This window comes from Gorilla gorilla, chromosome 6 (assembly GCF_029281585.2).
Source record: "Gorilla gorilla gorilla isolate KB3781 chromosome 6, NHGRI_mGorGor1-v2.1_pri, whole genome shotgun sequence".
NCBI classification, from domain to species: Eukaryota; Metazoa; Chordata; class Mammalia; order Primates; family Hominidae; genus Gorilla; species Gorilla gorilla.
Genome location: NC_073230.2, coordinates 137590059 through 137605624, shown reverse-complemented (window position 1 = coordinate 137605624; position 15566 = coordinate 137590059). Strand labels below are relative to the sequence as shown.

General features: G+C 49.5%; 1 protein-coding gene across 1 annotated transcript in view; it reads right to left on the bottom strand.

The window, feature by feature from the left end:
- Window positions 1-13044, bottom strand: part of LOC129534624 (collagen alpha-1(III) chain-like) — a 99471-nt gene extending 86427 nt beyond the window's left edge. Inside the window, exons 1-2 of the mRNA XM_063708071.1 lie at window positions 12991-13044; window positions 9882-9946 (exon numbers count right to left, since the gene is read on the bottom strand). Of these exons, the coding sequence (XP_063564141.1) occupies window positions 9882-9946; window positions 12991-13044 (119 nt within the window). The remainder of the gene's footprint in view (window positions 1-9881; window positions 9947-12990) is intronic.
- Window positions 13045-15566: the final 2522 nt, after the last annotated feature.

Here is a 15566-nt window from a genome sequence, read left to right as displayed (position 1 = left end):
GCTCCAGTGCAGCCACCCACCTTATAATTTTCCGCGGATGCTGCCTTGATCAGATATCTGAAGATGACTTTAAGGACTACAAGCAAATCTCAAGGGAAAAATTCAGACCTTGAACAACAGCCTTGAACTTTTTCAGGGTTAGACAAGTACTCCCCAGTGGAGTTTCTGCCCTTATTTCTTCGTTCTTCTCTTAATTCTTCCATATTTTAACAGAACACAGACCTGCCGAAACGACACAGGATGGCGCTTTGCTTTTTGTTAGTTCTCCAACCTTCCAAACCCTTGGGGCACATGCAAGCACTGTGGAAAAACTCCATTAAACCAAGAGTCATCTTCCTCCAGATCCCAGACTGCTTGGGAAGTTGGACATGCATATTCCCAAAGAGAACAGTGTTGGAAGGAGACAGGAGAGCAGCTCGGGGGTTGGGGGTAGAGGGTAGGAAAAGAGGGCAAGATGGATGACTACAACTCGAGGCCAGCCTCTACTGCCTGTTAGGGCGGTAGAACCTAAGAGCCGGTCCAAGGCAACACAAAAGACAGTGAGGCTAGGTCTTTCATTGCAGCCAGCGATCAAGAAAGCAACTCCATCAAATGACACTGTCTTTTTTAAAAAAAATTTTTTTTTTGAGACAGAGTCTCGCTCTGTCGCCCAGGCTGGAGTGCAGTGGTGCGATCTTGGCTCACTGCAACCTCTGCCACCCGGGTTCAAGCAGTTCTCCCTGCCTCAGCCTCCTGAGTAGCTGAGATTACAGGCACGCGCTACCAGGCCCGGCTAATTTTTTTTTTTTTTTTTTTTTTTTTGGTAGAGTCGAGGTTTTGCCATGTTGGCCACGTTGGTCTCGAATTCCTGACCTCAGGTGATCCGCCCATCTCAGCCTCCCAAAGTGCTGGGATTTCAAGCGTTAGCCACCGCGCCCGACCAAATGACACTGTCTTAAATGATTTAATGTCTTAAATGATTTAATGTCTTAAATCGGGAAAGGAAAGTAAGAGAAAGCACTCAACGGAGTCAGAGGTGTCTTGCAGCCTAGCTCTTTCCACAGACAAGCTACATGGGCCTATCATCTAACCTTTTCAAGCTTCTCCAACTGCTTCTGTGATGGAGGGATTTGGGCTAGAGGATCTTTTTTTTTTTTTTTTTTTTTTTTTTGGTGACGGAGTCTCTCACTGTCGCCCGGGCTGAAGTGCAGTGGCGCAATCTCAGCTCACTGCAACCTCTTTCTCCTGGGTTCACGCGATTCTCCTGCCTCAGCCTCCCAACTAGCTGGGATTACAGGCGCACACCACCACACCTGGCTTATTTTTTGTGTTTTTAGTAGAGACGGGGTTTCACTATGTTGGCCAGACTGGTCTCGAACTCCTGACCTCGTGATCCGCCCACCTCGGCCTCCCAAAGTGCTGTGATTACAGGCATGAGCCACCGCGCCTGGCCTGTGATCCCATTTTTCAAAGTAATTAGGCTGGGTGCAGTAGCTCACGCCTGTAATCCCAGCACTCTGGGAGGCCAAGGCAGGTGGATCACTTGAGGCCAGCAGTTCGAGACCAGCCTGGCCAACATGGTGAAACCCTGTGTCTACTAAAAATACAAAAATTAGCTCGGCATAGTGGCACGTACCTGTACTTTCAGCTACTTGGGAGCTTGAGGCAGGAGAATTCGCTTGAACCCGGGAGGCAGAGGTTGCAGTGAGCCAAGATGGCACCACTGCACTCCATTCTGGGTGACAGAGTGAGACCCTGTCTCAAAAATAATGATAATAAAATAAAAGTAATTATTTAAGGCTGGGAGTGGTGGCTCATGCCTGTAATCACAGCACTTTGGGAGGCTGAGGCGGGTGGATCATGAGGTCAGGAGGTCGAGACCATCCTGTCTAACACAGTGAAACCCTGTCTCTACTAAAAATACAAAAAAATTAGCCAGGCATGGTGGCGGGTGCCTGTAGTCCCAGCTACTCGGGAGGCTGAGGCAGGAGAATCACTTGAACCCAGGAGGCGGAGGTTGCAGTAAGCCGAGATCACACCACTGCACTCCAGCCTGGGTGACAGAGCGAGACTCCGTCTCAAAAAAAATTATTATTATTTAAAATAATCATTGGGCCTGGCGCGGTGGCTCACACCTGTAATCCTAGCACTTTGGGAGGCCAAGGCGGGCGGATCACGAGGTCAGGAGATTGAGATCCAGCCTGGCCAACATGGTGAAACCCCATCTCTACTAAAAATATTTTTTAAATTAGCTGGGCTTGGCGGCGGGCACCTGTAATCCCAGCTAGTCGGGAGACTGAGGCAGGAGAATCGCTTGAACCTGGGAGTCGAAGGTTGCAGTGAGCCGAGGTCGTGCCACTGCAATCCACCTGGCCAACAGAGCAAGACTCTGTCTCTAAAATAATAATAATTATTGTTATTCTTGACAGGCCAGTGTAGAACAGGTGGGGCATCTGTGGTGACAGAACTGGGTTCCAATTCTGTCCCTTCACCTGTCCCAGGTTCCTCATCTGAAAACTGTGACCCAGTAAACCTAATTTCATGAGCAGCTTTCATTAAAATTGAAATAATGTTGGAAAATGCCTTGTAACCGTGCTTGATGTAGAGTAGTTACTTACCCAGTTATTTCCTCTCTTCTTCCCATTCCTAACAAAATGGAAAAACGTTTGGTTGCTAGGAAAGAGCCTTAAGGGGATTTTGTTGTTGTTTGAGACAAAGTTTGACTCTATCGCCCAGGATGGAGTGCAATGGCACAATCTCTGCTCACTGCAACCTCCGCCATAGACAGGAGCCAGGCGTAGTGGTGTCCACCTGTCTGTAGTTCCAGCCTCTTAGGAGGCTGAGGCAGGAGGATTGCTTGAGGCCAGGAGTTTGAGTCTAGCTTGGGCAATATATTGAAACCTTGTCTCTTAAAAAAAAAAAAAAAAAGAGGCCAGGTGTGGTGGCTCACGCCTGTAATCCCAGCACATTGGGAGGCCGAGGCAGTGGATCACTTGACACCAGCAGTTGGAGACCCAGCCTGGGCAACATGCAAACTTATGTCTTTTAGGCCGGGCGCGGTGGCTCACACCTGTAATACCAGCACTTTGGTAGGCCGAGGCGGGCAGATCACGAGGTCAGGAGATCGAGACCATCCTGCCTAAGATGAAACCCAGTCTCTACTAAAAATAAAAAAAAATTAGCCGGGTGTGGTGGCTGGCGCCTGTAGTCCCGGCTACTTGGGAGGCTGAGGCAGGAGAATGGCATGAACCCAGGAGGTGGAGTTTGCAGTAAGCCAAGACTGCACCACTGCACTCCAGCCCAGGCAACAGAGCTAGACGCCCTCTCAAAAAAAAAAAAAAAAAAAAAAAAAATTACATCTTTAAAAAAAAATGCAGGGCCGGGTGCGGTGGCTCATGCCTGTAATCCCAGCACTTTGGGAGGCCGAGGCGGGCGAATCACGAGGTCAGGAGATCGAGAGCATCCTGGCTAACACAGTGAAACCCCGTCTCTAGTAAAAATACAAAAAATTAGCCAGGCGTGGCAGCATGCGTCTGTAGTCCCAGCTGCTGGGGAGGCTGAGGCAGGAGAATGGCGTGAACCCAGGAGGCAGAGCTTGCAGTGAGCCAAGGTCCCGCCACTGCACTCCAGCCTGGACGACAGAGCGAGACTTGGTCTCAAAAAATAATAATTAACAAAAAAAAAAAAAAATACAAAAGTTAGTTGCACATGTTGCCATATGCTTGTGGTCCCAGCTACTCAGCAGGCTGAGGTTGGGAGATCACTTGAGCCCAGAAGGTGGAGGATGCAGTGAGCTGAGAACCCACCATTGTACTCCAGCCTGCGTGTCAGTGAGATTCTGTCTCAAAAAAAAAAAAAAAAGAAAAGGAAAAAAAATCTAGGCTATGCTCCCTAGTATGGGAAATCTAGTCTAGTCATTTGGCAGAATCAGGCTTTGCAGGCCATATTGTCTCTGTCGTAACTACCAACTCTGCTGGTTAAAAGGGAAGTAGCCACAAACAATATCTGAATGATGGATTATGGCTGTGTTCCAATAAAACTTTATTTGCAAAAACAGGTTGCTGGTTGCAAGGTAGTTTTCCAACCTCTACGTGATTCTCAGACTTTAGGTTGCATCATAATCACCTGGAGGGCTTGTTCAAACGCAGATTGCTGGGCCCCACCCCCAGAATTTTTGATTCAGCCAGTCTGGGGTGGGGCTGATATTTGTATTTCTAACAACTTTCCAGGTGAGGCTGGCTGATGATGGTCTGGAAACCACTTTGAAAACCTCTGAAGCTTTTCTCAACTCCCTTCTTTGTGTACCTAAAACACTTTATCCCTACTGTAGATGTAGCATTTAGCGTGTTATATTAGTTTAGTGATTGGTGTGTGGGTCTCTGGGAGCCTTTCTGAATCACCTCCCTAGCCTAGTGCCTGACAATAGCAATTTGCTCCCCATTCATTGACTGAACTGAAACCGGAGGGTCATGGTCATCATCATTGTTCCAAGCCATAGATAGAAGATGAAGTCACCACCCCTGATCTCAGAGCTCATCAGAGTAGAGCTTGGGCTGGACCCTGCCCTTCTCTGCAGTGAGCAGTTTTCTCTGTGGAGCTCTGTGCAACCTGGAGCCAGTCCTGCCTGGGGTAAGAGGAAAAAGGACTCCCCCCCAGCCCCACAGCCTGTACGCAAACACACCGGGAGACATGACCTGCTCAGAGGAGACCTGGAACCAAGGGAATAAAATGAGAGTGGGTTGGGGGCTTGGCTGTTAGTTATTTTTTGCTTGTAAGTGGACAATTTGTGGTGTGGTGTGTGAATTTGGGGTCTTAAATCCAGATAGCTGTCTGCTGTGGACAGCCACTGTTTCTGAATTACAGGGCATTTCAAGTGACCTGTGGTCAGGATGTTTTCTCAGATCAGGCAAAATCAATTGGTCCTGATAATAACCAGGGGAGTTGTACTTTCCCTATCTTGAGTAGAAGAAGCCACAGCTCCCGGGTCCACCTGCCTCTCCTGACTGCCCACCTCCTGGCTTTTTCTTTTTCTTTTTCTTTTTTTTTTTTTTGAGACGGGGTCTTGCTCCATTGCCTAGGCTGGAGTGCAGTGGTGCGATCTCAGCTCACTGCAACCTGGGCCTCCTGGGTTCAAGAGATTCTCCTGCTTCAGCCTAGCGAGGAGCTGGGATTACAGACATGCGCCACCTCGCCCAGCTAATTTTTTTATATTTTTAGTAGAGACGGGGTTTCACTGTGTTAGCCAGGATGCTCTCGATCTCCCGACCTCGTGATCTGCCCGCCTCGGCCTCCCAAAGTGCTGGGATTACAGGCGTGAGCCACCGTGCCCGGCAGGCCTCCTGGCTTTTATCCTGGGGGCACTGCAAGTAGAGCCAGGCATGTGGCCCATGCATCCTTCCCAGCCTCTCTTTCCTGCTGGGCATGGAGGAGGAGGCACTGCCAGGAGCTCCCCACAGACAGGCGCTGCTTACTGATGGGTTGGCTGCAAACTGTAGGCATAACAGTTACCTTCCTCTTCACGACCCCCAGGCCTGACGAGGCTTACACGGGAATTGCTTTGATTTGTGAAGTCTTAAAACTATACTGCTAGGCGAGGTGGCTCAAGCCTGTAATCCCAGCACTTTGGGAGGCCGAGGTGGGCGGATCACGAGGTCAGGAGATCAAGACCATCCTGGCTAACACGGTGAAACCCCGTCGGTACTAAAAACACAAAAAATTAGCCGGACGTGGTGGGGGGCGCCTGTAGTCCCAGCTACTTGGGAGGCTGAGGCAGGAGAATGGCACGAACCCGGGAGGCAGAACTTGCAGTGAGCCGAAATCACACCACTGCACTCTGCACTCCAGCCTGGGCTGGGCGACAGAGCGAGACTCTGTCTTAAAAAAAAAAAAAAAAAAAGACTATACTACCTAATCTTCCATGCCTCGCTCTTTCCACATTAATAGACAAAACCAGGAAAAAGGACTGCTTCCCCTCCTGCTCTTGATTGTGCTCCATAAGAACTGCCAAAAGGCCAGGCAGCATTTGCTACTCTTCTGGGGTTCACTTCTGAAAGGTGCAACCCTGCAACCTAGAGCACAGGGAAGTTAGGACAGCAAAGGAGCTGAGCTGAGCCGACGCTGGCTTAGAACTCTTTCTGATACTCCCTGTTCCCGCCAGCTCGTTAGCCCAGCCTGCCAATCAGTTTTGCATCAATAAACTTTATGTTCTGAGGTTGGCCAGATGAATGAGAGGAGAGCAGCTAAAGACTGATCTCTGACCTTGGCACGTAAACAGCCTCCAGATTGGACTTGACAGTTAATAAAGGAAAGGCCCTGCAATTCTCTGATGTCTTTTTGCCTTAGTTAGTTTGAGCATTCAAAGGCTATGCGGAAATCTTCCATTTGAAGAGAAAGACCTCACAAGACAGGAAGTCACTTCACTCATTCATTCATTCAGACTGTCAATCATTCGGTCTACAGTCACTGGCATTTGTCAAATGCCCTATTACCTGTGCTCAGCACTATGCTAACTGCTTTTGAGTCGAGTGGCTGCAAGAATTCCAGAAGTCCATGCCGTGCTCTTCTGGAAGACTGCACAGCCAGGCAGTCAAGAGCACAAGCTTCAGTTTAACATATCTGAGCTCAAATCCTGATTCTGCCATGTGACTTTTGGCAAGTTATTTAAACTCTCTGCCTTTAGTTTCCTCTTGGAGTAAAAAATACCAACCACCACAGGTTGTCATCAAGGCCAAGTGAGACCATCTGTATAAAGTGGGCAGCACAGAGCCTGGTCGTTGGCAGGTGCCTGGTGGCCATGAACATGACAGTGCCTGCACTTGGCTGAACTGTCAGGCCGAGAAGCCTCCCTTCCTTCCTTCTCTCACCTCCCCCATTCCTGGCATGCTGCCAGTCACTGGGGAGCTGATGATGACTCACAATCCCTGCCCTCAGTGATATTATAAATCTATTGTGGGCCGAGCACTGTGGCACAACGCTTGTAATCCCAGCACTTTTGGGAGGCTGAGGCAGAAGGATCACTTGAGGCCAGAAGTTTGAGACCAGCCTGGGCAACATACCAGCATCCCATCTCTACCGAAAATTTAAAAATTAGCCAGGCATGGTGGTGTGCACCTGTAGTCCTAGCTACTTGGGAGTTGGGAGGCTAAGGCAGAAGGATCGTTTGAGCCTCGCAGTTCAGGGTTACGGCCTGGGTGAAAGAGGGAGACCCCGTCCCTTTAAAAATAAAAATAAACTATTGGCCAGGCATGGTGGCTCACGGCTGTAATACCAGGACTTTGGGAGGCTGAGGCAGGTGGATCACTTGAGGCCTGGAGTTCAAGACCAGCCTGGCCAACAGAGTGAAACCCTGTCTCTACTAATAATACAAAAAATTAGCCAGGCGTGGTGGCACATGCCTATAATCCCAGCTACTCAGGAGGCTGAGGCAGGAGAATTGCTTGAACCTGGGAGGCAGAGGTTGCAGTGAGCCGAGATCGCACTGCTGTACTCCAGCATGGACCACAGTGGGAGACTCCCTCTCATACGCGCGTGCGCGCGTGTGCGCGCGCGCACACACACACACACACACACACACACACACACACACACACACACACACCAAAAAACAGGACAGCCGGGCACAGTGGCTCCTGCCTGTAATCCCAGCACTTTGGGAGGCCAAGGTGGGCAGATCATGAGGTCAGGAGTTTGAGACCAGCCTGGCCAATATGGTGAAACCCTGACTCTACTAAAACTACAAAAATTAGCCAGGCATCATGGCACGTGCCAATAGTCCCAGCTACTTGGGAGGCTGAGGCGGAAAAATCGCTTGAACCTGGGAGGTGGGAGGTTGCAGTGAGCGGAGATCGTGCCACTGCACTCCAGCCTGGGCAATAGAGTGAGACTCAGTCTCAAAAAAAAAAAAAAAAGAAAGAAAGAAAGAAATCCCTGAACCCTTTCACGCTATATTTGCTCGCACATACAGGTTTCTTCAGTGTTAACCGTGTTCATCACATTGATGTGCTGTTTCACTTCATGCTGTGTGATGTGAACTTCAGCTAGAGCAAGGAGAAAGCAGTATATACTCTGAAAAGGACCCCGCACCGTGTTCACCCAAACAGCACCTTGTCATGCATCTCAGCGCCCTCGGCCTCTGGGCCACCTCACTCCCCCAGGGGTGCTCTGAAGCCTTAAGCAGTCTGCTTTTCTTTTTCTTTTCTTTCTTTCTTTTTTTTTTTTTTTTTTAACAGAGCCTCGCTCTTGTTGCCCAGGCTGGAGTGCAGTGGTGTGATCTTGGCTCACTGCAACCTCTGCCTCCCGGGTTCAAGCGATTCTCCTGCCTCAGCCTCCCGAGTAGCTGGGATTACAAGCATGCGCCACCACGCCTGGCTAATTTTGTATTTTTAGTAGAAATGGGGTTTCTCCATGTTGGTCAGGCTGGTCTCCAACTCCCGACCTCAGGTGATCCACCTGCCTCAGCCTCCCAAAGTGCTGGGATTACAGGTGTGAGCCACCACACCTGCCTCTCTTTTTTTTCTTTTTCTTTTCTTTTTTTTTTTTTTTTTGAGAAGGATTCTTGCTCTGTCACCCAGACTGGAGTGCAGTGGCGAGATCTGGGCTCACTGCAACCTCCACCTCCCGGGTTCAAGCGATTTTCCTGCCTCAGCCCTCTGAGTAGCTGAGACTACAGATGCCCACCACCACGCCCACCTAATTTTTTGTATTTTTAGTAAAGACGGGGTTTCACCGTGTTAGCCAGGATGGTCTTACTCTCCCAACCTCATGATGTGCCTGCCTCGCCCTCCCAAAGTGCTGGGATTATAGGCGTGAGCCACCGTGCCTTGCCAGCAGTCTGCCTTTCACGTGCCTCTTTGTATTTATTGGTTTGTTTGTTTTTGTTTTTTGGGTTTTTTTTTTTGGAGACAGAGTCTCACTCTGTCGCTCAGGATGCTGGAGTGCAGTGGCACAATCTTGGCTCACTGCAGTCTCTGCCTCCTGGGTTCAAGCAATTCTCCTGCCTTGGCCTCCTGAGTAGCTGGGACTACAGGCACATGCCACCACACCCGGCTAATTTTTGTATTTTTATTAGATACAGGGTTTCGCCATATTGGTCATGCTGGTCTCGAACTCCTGACCTCGGGTGATCTGCCCACCTCAACCTCCCCAAGTGCTGGGATTACAGGCATGAGCCACCATGCCTGGCCTTCTTGTATTTATTGGTTTTAATCCTCAATTAGAAACCTCTTAGGCAATTGTCTAGTTTTTACTAGCTATCCTTAATTCTTTTTTTTTTTTTAAGTGAAATCAAGTTTATTAAGTAAGTAAAGGAATAAAAGAATGGCTACTCCGCCGGGTGCAGTGGCTCACGCCGGTAATCCCAGCACTTTGGAAGGCCGAGGCGGAGGGATCACAAGGTCAGGAGTTCAAGACCAGCCTGGCCAAGATGGTGAAACCTCGTCTCTACTAAAAATACAAAAATTAGCCAGACGTGGTGGTGGCGCATGCCTGTAATCCCAGCTACATGGGAGGCTGAGGCAGAGAATCGCTTGAACCTGGGAGGCGGAGGTTGCAGTGAGCCGAGATCGCGCTATTGCACTCCAGCCTGGGTGACAAGAGCAAAACTCCGTCTCAAAAAAAAAAAAAAAAAAAGGAATGGCTACTCCATAGGCAGAGCAGCCGCTATCCTTAATTCTTAAATAACCCAGGCTTGTGCTATTCAGTATATGCTTCCCATCACTTCCTAAAGGGACCACGAGCGTACAGGAGTTCAGAGTCCTTTGAGATCTCCTAGTTCAATCTCCTCATGTTACAGATGGAGAAACTGAGTCTTGGAGGTGTGGGGACTTAACCTTTCCTCTTGTCTCCCTCCCTAAACCAATAAACAATCTTCACCCAGATCGTCAACACAAACCCACAAACCTCACCAGTTTTTCCCTGCGGGAACCTCCCCATTGCTCTCCGGGCCCTTCTTAGCAGAGAGCCTCATATCCTACGTAGAGGAGAGAGGGGAAGTCATCAGACAGGAACGCCCTCCACCAAGTTGCCCGTCTGACGTGTGGCCGCCCACACTGGGCAAAGGCCACCCTCCAGGCCCTCACTCTGGGCCATCCACCTGCTCCTCCAGGATTCTGCCCTGCACCTCTCATCCCTGGCTGACATAATCACCTTCTCCTCCTCCCTTCCATGAGCGTTGCTTTCAACACACACTCATGCTCCCATTCTTCAAAAAATTTATCAATTGTATGAAACTTTCTCCTGACCCTGCTAGTCACCCTTCCTTTTTGTAATTAAAATTTAAAAAAAAATTTTTTTGAGGCGGAGTCTCACTGTCGCCCAGGCTGGAGTGCAGTGGCGTGATCTGCCTCCCGGGTTCATGCCACTCCTGCCTCAGCCTCCCGAGTAGCTGGGACTACAGGCGCCCGCCACCATGCCCAGCTAATTTTTTGTATTTTTAGTAGAGACGGGGTTTCACTGTGTTAGGATGGTCTCAATCTCCTGACCTGGTGATCTGCCTGCCTCGGCCTCTCAAACTGCTGGGATTACAGGCGTGAGCCACCGCGCCTGGCCTCTTTTTTTTTTTTTTTTTTTTTTTTGAGACAGATTCTCGCTCTGTTGCCGAGGCTGGAGTGCAATGGTGCGATCCTGGCTCACCACAACCTCCACCTCCTGGGTTCAAGCTATTCTCCTGCCTCAGCCTCCCAAGTAGCTGGGATTACAGGCGCCTGCCACCACGCCCGGCTAATTTTTGTATTTTTATTAGAGACAGGGTTTCACCATGCTGGCCAGGCTGGTCTTGAACTCCCGACCTCAGGCGATCCGCCTGCCTCGGCCTCCCAAAGTGCTGGGATTACAGGCGTGAGCCATCGTGCCTGGCAAGCCCAGCTAATTTTTGTATTTTTAGTAGAGATGGGGTTTCACCATGTTGGCCAGGCTGGTCTTGAACTCTTGACCTCAAGTGATCTGCCGGCCTCGACCTTCCAAAGTGCTGGGATGACAGGTGTGAGCCACCGCACTCAACTTAGTTTTTTCTTGGAGACAGGGTCTCACTCTATCATCTAGGCTGGAGTGCAATGGCAAGATCTAGCTCACTGCAACTTCCGCCTCCTGTGTTCAAGCTACTCTCCTGCCTCAGCCTCCGGAGTAGCTGGGATTACAGGCAGGCGCCCGCAACCACACCCAGCTAATTTATTTATTTATTTATTTATTTAAATTTTTTTGAGACGGAGTTTTGCTCTTGTTGCCCAGGCTGGAGTGCAATGGCGCAATCTCAGCTCACTGCAACCTCTGCCTCCTGGGTTTCAAGTGATTCTCCTGCCTCAGCCTCCCACGTAGCTGGGATTACAGGTATGCACCACCACAGCTGGTTAATTTTTTTGTATTTTTAGTAGAGACGGGGTTTCACCATGTCAGCCAGGCTAGTCTTGAACTCCTGACCTCAGGTGATCCACCCGCCTCGGCCTCCCAAAGTGCTGGGATTACAGGAGTGAGCCACTGCACCCAACTTTGTAAGGAAATAATTAAGCTGAAAGAGGAGTTGAAAAAATATTAAAATATTCTTCACCTAGATTTTTCCAATTAGCATTTTGCCATCTGTGCTTTCTCTGTGTATGGGGTATGTGTTTAATTTTTTGTTATTGTTGGAGCACTGGAAAGTTTCAAGTATCTACTCTTTCTGCCCTAAATACTACAATGTGTGTCTCCTACAGAGTTTCTCTCTTACCACACACCATTATCACACACAACAAATTCAGAGCTGCTATATTATCTAATACAGGCCAGGCATGGTGGCTCACGCCTGTAATCCCAGCACTTTAGGAGGCTGAGGCTGGAGAATCACTTGAGCCCAGGAAGTTGAGGCTGCAGTGAGCTCCCTACACTCCATCCTGCATGCCAGAGTGAGACCTTGTCTCAACAAAAAAAAGTATTATTTAATATGGAGTCCATTTTCCAATTTCCCCATTTGCCCCCAAAATGTCCTATATAGCTATTTTTTTAAGTATAAATATTTTTTTTTCAGAGATAGGGTCTTGCTCTGTCACCCAGGCTGGAATGCAGTGGTGCAATTGTAGCTCACCCACAGCCTCAACGTCCTGGGCTCAAGCCATCCTCCTGCCTTGGCCTCCAAGTAGCTGGGACTATACCCGGCTCATAGCTGTTTTTTAATCCAGAGCCCAGGCAGGGATGAGTCCAGGCACTGGTGATCGTGCTGTTTTACTCTTCCTTCCCATCCCAATTTGACTTCCAGATTCCTCCCTCTACCCAGAGGGCTCTGGTCAAAGTCAGGAGCCACTTGCATTACCAGATCTAAAGGATCCTTCTCGCTGGGCGCGGTGGCTCACGCCTGTAATGCCAGCATTTCGGGAGGGCGGATCACCTGAGGTCAGGAGTTAGAGACCAGCCTGGCCAACATGGCGAAACCCCATCTCTACTAAAAATGCAAAAATTAACTGGGCATGGTGGGCGCCTGTAATCCCAGCTATTCAGGAGGCTGAGGTAGGAGAATCGCTTGAATCTGGGAGGTAGAGGTTGCAGTGGGCTGAGATGGCACCACTGTACTCCAGCCTGGCCAACAAGAGCGAAACTCCGTCTCAAAAAAAAAAAAAGAAAGGATCCTTCTCTGTCTTGTCTTCATTCTCTGTCTTCAGCAGGGACTCAACAAGGGCAGTTTCCTCTGAGTTTCTGGGTCACAGCACATTCCCATTTCCTCCCTAACTCAGAGATTTGTGGCTTCAAACACCAGTTGTGCACTGATGCCACCCACACTTCCAGCATCCAGGGGCATCCAGCCCTGACCTGTCTCCCCCACTCCAGACTGACATGTTCCACTGCCTTCTCCACACTTCCATGTGTGTGTGCCATGGGTACCTCAATGGGTCTAAACAGAAGTCTTCATGTCTTCCCTTCTTCCCCAGCTCAGGAGCAGAACAGCACGACCATCACCACCATTTATCCTTGATAACAGCCTTTCCTTTCCCCCTCCAGCCCCTCCACCCACAGGTCCTCTTGGACCCACCCGTCTCCATCCTCACCTACATCGCTGAAGCCTGGCCCCCCATTCAGAGTCCAGAAGTATCCAGGGCTCTCCATGCGGCTCTCAGCTCTTGCCCCACCTCCACAGTACACTTTCCACAGTGCTAATCTCTTTAAAATGTAAATCAGATCTGGTCACTCCCTCCCTTAAAACCCTTTAATAGCTGCTCATTGGAGTAAAAAAAAAATCTCAGCTCCCTCTGGCTTATAAGGCCCAGGTGGTCCAACCCTGCCTCTATCTCATCTCCAGCCTCCTCCACCATTCTTGCCGGGGACCCTCCGGGGCCTGCCTTTAGCTGCTTGAATGCGGGTATTTTCCTACCTGGGGATTTTATACTTGCTTTCACCCTGGCCTGCCATGCTGTCACCCTGGAATCTCCCGTGGCTGCCTCCCCTCCACCTTCCTGGCCTCCCAGAACTCCCCAGCGCTCACTGTCCAGATCCTGCTGCCTGGAGCAGGCTGTCCTCTCCATCTGGGGTCCGGGGCAGGGGCTCTGACTGGCTCAGCTCAGGACACATGCATGGCCTTCTCCATTCACCTGGACAAGGGCGGGGGTAAGGGATCATCATTTGGTCTAGATTCATTCTCATAATATTCGTTATTATTATATGCATATTTTCTTCTGATTTTAAAATTAATTAAAACAGTTTCCAGGGCCCCTAACAGTGTCATAGGCCTGATGGAGCAGTGGAACCTGCCTGAGGGTAAAGCTGAAGTTCCTTGGAAACCAGACGGCCTTACAGCCTCTTCACTGCTCTTTGAGATGGAAGACAAGAAATGCAGATGAGTGCTTTCTGCTACAAATCTCATCTCCAGGCTGAAGTTGCCAAGGAACATGCCATCACTGTAACTGCTAAAAACACAATGTATAATGAAATGCATCTTCTACAAATGAATCTGTGAATACAGAATAGCCTACAGAGGTTGACAATTTGATTCTGTTCTCTGCAAGGCATTAGAATTTCACTATGGGGGCCACTAGGACTGCTGTATTAATTAATTATTTGTATTCTATTGTTTGTTGTTGTTGTTGTTGTTGTTGTTTCAGATGGAGTCTCACTTTGTCGCCCAGGCTGGAGTGCAGTGGCTCTATCTCAGCTCACTGCAACCTCCCAGGTTCAGGCGATTCTCCAGCTTCAGCATCCTGAATAGCTGAGACTGTAGGCGCTCACCACCACACCCAGCTAATTTTTGTGTGTTTTTTTTTTTGTTTTTGAGAGATGGAGTCTTGCTCTGTCGCCCTGGCTGGAGTGCAGTGGCACATGATCTCGGTTCACTGCGACCTCTACCCCCCGGGTTCAAGCAATTCTCCTGCCTCAGCCTCCTGAGTAGCCAGGATTACAGACGTGTCCACCACGCCCAGTTAATTTTTTGTATTTTTGGTAGAGACGGGATTTCACCATGTTGGCCAGGCTGGTCTTGAACTCTTGACCTCAAGTGATCTACCCACTTCAGCCTCCCAAAGTGCTGGGATTACAGGCGTGAGCCACCGTGCCTGGCCCTATTCTATTGTTTATACTCAATTTTCAGTTGAGGAAAACAGCATGAGAGAACTTTAACTTGGCCAATATGGCAGAGAGAACAAATGGTGACTCCAGGGTTTCAACCCCAGCCCCTGCTCTTAGGGGTTGCTTTGGAGAGATTGGGTTTGAGGTGCCTGGGGCCCTGCTAGGGGAGAGATATGTCTAGGAGTTATTTAGATAACTAGTTCAAGGCTCAAGAGAGATCCTGAGCTCGTGATATAGATTTGGGAATTATTCTTGTATTCGTAGCACTTAGAGATTCAAAGTCGATCAGTTCATTCACTCTTGTCATCTTGTGGGGCCTAGAATTGTTTCCACACATCTAAACCATCTTGATGCAGCCTCCTCCCCATGACAGGCTTGCTCCCCGGCTGGCTCTTTTGTCCTGCTCTTTCCCAGGAATGCGTGGCTTAGAAGGAACACTTAGGGAGCCCCTCCTTTCTGCAGGTTTTGAGGTCCATCTCCAGCCCTGCTGTTTCCTGCTGGATCGGGTGGCAAAACTTGTCTTTCCTCCCTTTGGTGCCTGACACTCTTAGGGACATGGCTTGTAGGTGACATTCTAAGCACTTGCCCACCCAATAAATATTTACTGAGCACCTTCATGTGCCAGGCAAATCTAGGTACTGAGGATACAACTGTGAGCAAAATCGACCAGGTCCCCGGACCCAAGGGGCAAGCCCATAGTCTAGAGGCAGGAGGTAGAAGTGAGCAGGAACAAGGATGCTGCTAAGGAGTCATAAGAAATGCAAAGCCAGGCACAGTGGCTCACGCCTGTAATCCCAGCACTTTCGGAGGCTGAGGCGGGTGGATCACCTGAGGTCAGGAGTTCAAGACCAGCCTGACCAACATAGTGAAACCCCATCTCTACTAAAAATACAAAAATTAATCAGGCGTGGTGGCAGGCGCCTGTGATCCCGGCTACTTGGGAGGCTGAGGCAGGAGAATCTTGAACCTGGGAGGCGGTTGCAGTGAGTCGAGATTGTGCCATTGCACTCCAGCCTGGGCAACAAAAGTGAAACTCCGTCTTAAGGAAGAAAGGAAGGAAGGAAGAGAAG